At 39.6% G+C, this 8414-nt stretch overlaps 2 protein-coding genes across 2 annotated transcripts in view; one reads left to right on the plus strand and one right to left on the minus strand.

Moving 5' to 3' along the window:
• Window positions 1-445: 445 nt before the first annotated feature.
• Window positions 446-4424, plus strand: rpe65a (retinoid isomerohydrolase RPE65 a). The gene is made up of 14 exons (XM_034234627.1): window positions 446-456; window positions 754-836; window positions 1003-1153; window positions 1295-1402; window positions 1562-1703; window positions 1797-1944; window positions 2135-2216; window positions 2299-2431; window positions 2527-2666; window positions 2755-2884; window positions 3469-3583; window positions 3673-3767; window positions 3855-3966; window positions 4047-4424. Exons 1-14 carry the CDS (start codon window positions 446-448, stop codon window positions 4190-4192), a joined length of 1596 nt encoding a protein of 531 aa, XP_034090518.1. The 3' UTR covers window positions 4193-4424.
• A 931-nt stretch (window positions 4425-5355) lies between these two features.
• Window positions 5356-8414, minus strand: part of LOC117558457 (RING finger protein 11-like) — a 4591-nt gene continuing 1532 nt past the window's right edge. Inside the window, exons 2-3 of the mRNA XM_034234668.1 lie at window positions 8250-8414; window positions 5356-7667 (exon numbers count right to left, since the gene is read on the minus strand). Coding sequence (XP_034090559.1) covers window positions 7496-7667; window positions 8250-8414 — 337 coding nt within the window. The 3' untranslated portion in view covers window positions 5356-7495. The remainder of the gene's footprint in view (window positions 7668-8249) is intronic.

The following is an 8414-nucleotide window of genomic DNA, read 5'->3' on the forward strand; positions in this document are numbered from 1 at the left end:
ATTCTTAATAACTGACTTTAACATCCATATTCACTTCTGTTTACTTCCTCCATGGTGTGTGTAGCCCTACCAAACAAGGCATCAAAAGCCTTATTTAAAATATACTTCAAATAGTATGACTCAGCATAGCTATATGTTAAAAGCACAACAATTGAAGAAAATAATCACATGCACAATTGCAACACATTTGAAATGTCTTTGCAATCAATATCTCTGTTATAAATCCGGTTTCAGAGGGGTGACCATTGAGCCACCCAGGATATTGGCACAAAGGGATTCTTGTTCACGGTGCAACATGATTGGCCAGTAGGAAGGTTTAGAGCGCAGATTTTCAGTGACTCTGAGGGGGACAAGACGAATAAATACCACAAATCTGCAGGGAGGCCAGAGTTGTAGAGAAGTGACCTTCATTCTGCTTTGTGTAGTGCCACAACAAGAGAGAGTCATGGTCAGCAGGTGAGTTTCTGAAGAAGTATTGCAACTTTAAATGTTATCTTGAATCCTATTATAATGTGTTTATCAGTTCAGCTATAAGTTGAAAAGTGCTATTACATGAGTGGCAAATGTTGATAATGTTAAATAAGCTATTCTATGTACAATTCCTTAAAAGAAAATGGTGACTTTAATGTCTGCATGTTGAACTGCATGACCTGTTAGAAATATGACTTTCTCACACATTGAATTTGATGGAAATGTCATTACTTTTAGTTTCTTTCTGCAATGTTGGTTGATGCCTTCACTGTTTGATGACAGATTTGAACACCCAGCTGGTGGCTACAAGAAGATTTTTGAGACATGCGAGGAGCTAGCTGAGCCTCTTCCAGCAACAGTCACAGGTTTGTTTGTATCTTCAATCTTTAAGACAGGAATAGACTGCGGGCAAGTTATTATTTGTCATTCATACACTGATGCACTTGTTGTTATTTATTCTAATAGTAGAGAAAGCATCTCTATACATTTAAAAACAATCTCTGATTTATGTTCATTTTTCCGGTATTACAGGTAGGATTCCTCCATTTCTGAAGGGAAGTCTGCTCCGATTGGGACCTGGGCTTTTTGAGGTTGGAGATGAACCCTTCTACCACCTCTTTGATGGCCAGGCCCTCATGCACAAATTTGACTTCAAGAACGGTCAGGTCACCTACTTCCGAAAGTAAGATCTTCAGGAAAATACTTCAGACAATTAACTCATTTATATGAATGCCACGGCGCTAAATAAACCTGCGGAAACTTGAGCATATGTGCGCATAAGGTCTTTATTTTAAATGCTGTTTTGATTTTTTTATCCCTTTAGGTTTGTGAGAACTGATGCCTATGTGAGAGCCATCACAGAGAAACGTGTGGTGATCACTGAGTTCGGCACCTTTGCATACCCTGATCCCTGCAAAAACATTTTCTCCAGGTGGGTTGCACATAACACACAGGAAGTCATCACCTGGATACCAGCTGGGTGTTCATATCTGTCATATTGATGCTACATTTGTTTGTCTTTTATTTGCCATAGTGTTTGTTGTGTAGGATTTCCTTTACCAATTCCTTTTATAATGTGTTTTCTCTTCAGGTTTTTCTCTTACTTCAAGGGTGTTGAGGTGACAGACAACTGCCTGGTGAATGTTTACCCTATCGGTGAGGATTACTATGCTGTAACAGAAACCAACTACCTCACTAAAGTAGACACTGATTCCTTGGAGACGCTGAAGAAGGTATATAAATAGAAACATATCCTGTAATATGAGATTCCAAAAAGTAAAACCCCTCTTCACGTTTAAGCATTTTGAAATACATTTTTTCTGTAGGTTGATATGTGCAACTATGTCAACATTAACGGAGTGACAGCCCACCCTCACATTGAGCAGGATGGCACAGTGTACAACATTGGAAACTGCATGGGAAAAGGGGCAACGTTGGCCTATAACATTGTCATGACTCCGCCCACACAGAAAGGTTTGGATCAGTACTGGCATCTTCAAAAATAACAGCAGCGGTTAACTTCAGTGACTTCTACGTAAACTTAGTTTGTCTTAGGCTGCTGATTGGCAATTTATGTTCAACACAATTAGTATGACCCCTCAAGGTGAGTCCCTGCAAGCTTGCTCAACTTAAAAGATTCAAAGTAGCATTTTTTTGTCCTCAGATAAGTCTGATCCCATTACGAAGTCCAAGGTGGTGGTGCAGTTCCCAAGTGCCGAGAGGTTCAAGCCCTCCTATGTGCACAGGTGCGTCAAACTCAGGATTTCTCTCAATTATGCATTTCTGTGTCAAGTTCAAATTTGTATTTAATCTCCTTAACAATTTCAGCTTTGGCATGTCAGAGAACTACTTTGTCTTTGTGGAGACCCCGGTGAAAATCAACCTGCTGAAATTCCTGAGCGCTTGGAGCATCCGAGGCTCCAACTACATGGACTGTTTCGAGTCCAACGAGAGCCAAGGAGTAAAAACTTGCAGTAGACTGATATTTACCATTAATATCATCACTGCCCCTGCCTCGATAATCTAATGATATCTATGTTGATGTGTGCTTTATAGACCCTGTTTCACATTGCCAAGAAAAACCCAGGAGAGTACATTGACCACAAGTTCAAAGGGGCTCCCATTGGCATGTTTCATCACATCAACACCTATGAGGATCAGGGCTTCATTGTTACTGACGTCTGTGGATGGAAAGGGTAAATGGTGGACTTCTATTTCATCCTTCCTGTACCTGATTAGTTTGATACATAACTAATGTTGTTCATTGTTGCTTTATTCGTGCAGTTTTGAGTTTGTTTACAACTACCTCTGGTTGGCCAACCTGAGAGCCAACTGGGAAGAGGTGAAGAAGGCGGCCATGATGGCGCCCCAGCCGGAGGTCCGCAGATATGTTATTCCCCTGGACATCCACAAGGTGAGTCACTTTTTTAGCTCTTCTGATGAACATCTATGTTCATGTTATCTGTCGAATGTGCGACCAAGTCAATGTTTAGCAAGTCACAAGTATGTTTCAAATCTTTCAAGTCCCAAGTCAATCCAAAAGTCCCAAACGTTGAGACCTAAACCAGTAATAATGCGTTCTTTACAAAATATAATAGCATTTTTGGGCCACGTTTTTTCGTACTGCTATGATGTTTTTTGTTGACCACTGCAAAGTTATCTTTGATATCGTTTTTCCAACTGGCACATAACGTAACATAACTTTCTTTATGGTTCTCTCCTGCAATTTCATTGAATGCCGTCAGATTGGTTCAAACAAAGGTATCTGGGGAATAAAAAGAGAGACTTCCTGGGAATTAATAGTATTAATGTATCAGGAAATGAAGAGAAATTAATTGATCTATGGCCCACTTTTTAAATAACACACCTTTAAATCTTTGGACTGGACTAACATTAGGCATCACATGTGTGACCTGAGTCTGACTTAAGTCTGACTCAAGTTAGTGACTCTTGTCCACACATGTGATTTGTTGTAATCTCATTGCGGACTTGATGTAGGAGGAGCAGGGGAAGAACCTCGTCAGCCTGCCGTACACCACTGCCACAGCCACCATGCACGCTGATGGCACCATCTGGCTGGAGCCGGAGGTGCTGTTCTCCGGGCCTCGCCAAGGTGAAAACACATCCAACAAATGTACCCAATCATTCACATTGGACACAAAAATATTCATTAATTAACTATTTAATGTTGTTTTTGTGTAGCCTTTGAGTTCCCTCAGATCAACTATGGGAAGTACGCAGGGAAGAATTACTCATACGCCTACGCCCTGGGTCTCAACCACTTCATACCAGACAGGGTACGTCAACAATGCCAACAATTGGAAGTCATTTAGAGTTTGTAAAATAAGCTAGTTCATCACCTGATTTTGTTGTTGTTATTGTAGATCGTCAAGTTGAATGTGAGGACCAAGGAGACCTGGGTATGGCAGGAACCCGACTCCTACCCCTCAGAGCCCCTGTTTATTCAGAGCCCTGATGGAGTGGATGAGGATGATGGTACGTCAATGTACAAATATTTAATCCTACACTCACTATGAGGGAGATTGTTTTATGATAACGTGGTGCTGTGTTTTCAGGTGTGCTGCTGACCATCGTGGTTGCCCCCGGCGCCCAGAGACCAGGGTACCTCCTGATCCTCAACGCCAAGGATCTGTCTGAGATTGCCAGGGCGGAGGTGGAGTGCACCATGCCCGTCACCTTCCACGGGATGTACAAACCATAATGCTGCTTTGATCTACAGCAGTCAGCCATTACAGCGTTATCAACTGTCACTCAGTATTACAGGATAAATAATGACCTAACGCTTCCATGTGTTTATTTGCAGCTGATGTGGGATGTTAAATAAAAAAATAGTTTGTGAAGTGACATTTTATTTCTAGTTGCTGGATGTACTATAATTTCTAAACCTGCTTTGTCATTATTGGTTAAATAAAACATATATGGATTTGTTCAAATGCTGTGTCACATGAATATTTAATGGTTGGAAGAAATACATTTGGTGTGATCAAAACATGTTGTTGTTTTATATTACTCTAGCTATTTACTAGGTTGCCCAGTGTAGATAGAGAAATAAATACTGTGCTTCAAATTAGATTCAGCCCTTTGGATAAAATTACATTTACTGGTTTTAATACTTAAATATAATACTTAATTCCTGCCAATTCTTGAGCTTCTGAACTTGTACTCGCCATAGAAATATAATCTGTAGCTTAAAATAACTTGATTAATTAAAGATGCTTGTTCTTTTGAACAATCAATAATTGTCATGATATATCGTGGATCAATAAACACTTGAAATCTAACATTCCTTTTCATATCCGTCTGTTTAGTGTTGCTCAAAGTTGTCTGATTCTGACGCAGGTCTTGCAGCAACGCAAAGCTGATTAAGTGTTTAGCTGCTTATAGGCTTGAGAAAGAAAGGACATGTTGCAATCCATTGTTCATCTTAAGTGCACAACAATGAATGTTTGTACGTTGTAATTTCACAAACCCACGTTTTATTGTATGCAAGATTCATGTTATTCAACAAAGCAGGTTTGATTAAATGTATCACGTGTGGAGTTTCAGTAGGGTTTCTCTTCAGTTTTTCTAATTACAATTCCACTCTAGTGTTAATTATTCACATACTAAACACCTAACACTCACATGACGCCCCCGAAGCTGATGCAAGCTCTGGAAACAAAGCATCAAACATTACTAATATGTCTTGGGCAACAGCTAACCCTGATTATGTCTGACACATTTTAAACTCACTGCCAGATTTTAGGATTACATTAATGAAGGGCTCAAAGCAATATTTTGCAATCTCTCATTTTGGTATAACCTGACCATTTGCATTAAGTCCACTTTGCCTGGCTGCATGTTCGTAATAAAAAAACACCAACACATATTTTTTCTCTCTTTATTTTTTTAACATGATGGCCTTTTAGCCTTCCAAAAGAAAAGAAAAACAAGATTACAGGACATATTAATTCTCAGAATAAACTTAAAATGAAAAACACAGCAAAGGAAAGCTACATGGAAAACTTGATACATCAGTTGTAACTATCACACCTTAAAATAAGTGTCTCACACACTGAAATTCATTTGGGACAGAGGCTCGCCGTCAGGCTTACACCAGTGTAAAAGTGAAATACTTACTAACCTAAATGCACTGTGGATTTTACACAAACATAACAAAAAGATAAAACACAGGTAACATAAAAAAAGACAGCCACACTTTCAACAAACAATGCCACAAATCAAAAATAAATGATTGTTACTACTGTTACAGTAAATGGAGACAATCATGTAAAAAAAATGATGTTAAATGACTGTGCTAACGTTTACTCGTAAAGAACCCAATTTTCTTTCTTAAAGAAACAGTACGACATGTTGGGAAATATGCTTAACCGATCTGTTGCCAGGAGATGAGCACACTGATACCTCATGTCTGTAAACCTAGTATGAATCTAGACTGGGGAGGCATGTAGCGTAGCTTAGCATAAAGACTGGAAGAGGTGGGAAACCACTTCTGTCCAAAGTTAAAGAGTTAGCCTACCAGCAGTTAAATAGTTAATCAACATGTTAGCTCATGTTTCTTAACTCTGTAGTTAAATAGGTAAAGAGAGTTGAATGCTTTTAATAGTTGTAAATCAACACTTAACTCCTCCCAAAAGCACAAAGGACTAAGTTTCAGAGGTGGTAGGTGTGTTTTTGACTATCATGCCTGCAGTTTCACCCTGCTTACAGTCTTTATGCTAGACTAATCCCCTCCTGGCACCAGCTGATCGGTTAATAAACAGGATGACCTACTAATTGAACTCTTGATATCTAAGTGAATGTGCATATTTCCCCAAATGTCAAACTTGTCCTTTAAACTGGAGAAAGCCTCTGCCCCTTCACTTGGACAGAAAAACACACACAAATCAAAAGTCAAGCAGAACCAAGCGGAGGCTCACACTACCAAATCACAGATTTCATGAAATACATGTTCAGGTTTACTTCAATGTGATAAGTGACTACTGACAGCTTTGAAAACCTTTTCAGTTATATAACTTGTGCATCTCAGGAAACAAAGGAATGAAGTATCGATAGTGCAAGGTTATAAGGTACATATATTAATATATTGTTTAGATACTGTCCTATAAGTAAAGTGCAAATCTCTGGACCAGATGAAAAGTGTGTGCAAGCATTTCTAATTTTTGACTGACTGATCCACCTGCCCATGCACAAATGAGCCCTTTACATTGGCTGCCAGCTTCTTTACACACCGCCTGGGGAAACATTCACATTACACAACAACATTTTCCCTTAAACTCAACACATCTTCTTTAAGGTTCAGCCACTTGGAGTAGCCAAAATACATTTAGCGCAGATCTCCTGTAGGTGATCATTGTGTACTTATAAACTTTGGGTGATTTCTATTAAGGGTGTGCATAATTCTTTTGTACTTCTGACAAACTGGAGAGTGATTTCTTTTGATATCTATTCCCTTACCTCCAAAGGGCCATTTTAATGTGAGAGCATGTTCAGGAGAGCGATCAATATGTTGAGGAAGTCTTACTGTCGCCACGGAAAACCTAACATTTTCCCAAACAGATTTCTAGCAACACTTTTTTAGCATGTTGTTAAAAAAATCTGTTAATGTAAAATATCGATTTGAATGTCTACTCACGGAGAATGAAGGTGAACTGGGAACACACGGGGAGATACCACTGAGACCGGCTCAAGTGGAAATGCAAAGTCATCAAACAGCTGACACACACACACACCCAAGGTGCTTACTGTCAGACACACACAAACACACACTTGTGTAACTGATGTTAAGACCAGCTTATTTTGTAGACCTAGGGGCATGGAAGGCCAACATTAGGTGAGTAATTTTTGAATATTTCAAAGTGCAAGAAAACAGCCAAGACATATTTTTATAGCTCGTCTCACTCTATAAAAGGGCAGTTGTTGGGTTTATGAGGGTGTGTGTGTATTTGGGGCTGAAGGGGTCGTGTTTGATCTTAGTTTGGGACTGGAGGCGTGAAGAAAAAAATCAGGCGGTCTCATAGGTGGAGAGCAGGGCAGCATCCACAGGCTCCATGCAGGAGGGGCAGGTGAAGGACCTCATCAGCCAGTCGTCTATACAGTCCATGTGGTAGATGTGCATGCACGGCAGGAACCGGATGGGGTCCCCGTATACAAAGTCCAGCATACAGATTACGCATCTGAAAAAAACATGAAATAAAAGAGCTTTAATACACACCAGTGTAAAACTGATATTGTGAACACAGATTACAAATGATTAGATTAAAGTTATATCTGTATATACCTTAACTGCCGTCTTTTAGCATGCATTGCAATATTTGTATAGCCTATATAAAAAGGACAAATATTATCGATACCATTTATATTTCATTTAAGGATATACAATTTAAGAATATATAACAGAAGAGAAAACAGCTATTCCTTACACCGAGAAGAAAGTGTTGTTAAATGTAATGTTAAGATAAATGTATTCATTGAGCTGTTCTATAATGGCAGAAATCACAAGCGTGATTATTTTTGTCAATATTAAGTTCAGTTGTTAACCTCGATTGCTCATTGACTTAGGACAAAATGTTATTTACTGAACTGTAAAATATAATGAAACTGAAAAACAAAAATGAGATTAACCAGCCAGTCCCAAATCACTAATGTGCTTGAGATTTGCTTAGATATAAATTATACAACTTCCGTTCTTTAGTCTCCGCTCTAATACCCTGCAACCACCCCTCTATGCAAACGTCACAACAATACAAAATGCTCACTCTCTAATCTTTTTCTCCGAGCCGTCCTGTCCCCCGTCATAGACCCCCTTAGGGAGGTGCTGGATGAGGCCGATGCGCTGAGCGATGCGGATCTGCTCCTCCTCCGTCAGCTGGGTGGCCAGACGGGCCTGGCTGGGCGTGGGGTGGTACATGGGCATGTGAGCC

Source organism: Gymnodraco acuticeps, unplaced genomic scaffold, assembly GCF_902827175.1.
Source record: "Gymnodraco acuticeps unplaced genomic scaffold, fGymAcu1.1, whole genome shotgun sequence".
In the NCBI taxonomy this organism is placed as follows: Eukaryota; Metazoa; Chordata; class Actinopteri; order Perciformes; family Bathydraconidae; genus Gymnodraco; species Gymnodraco acuticeps.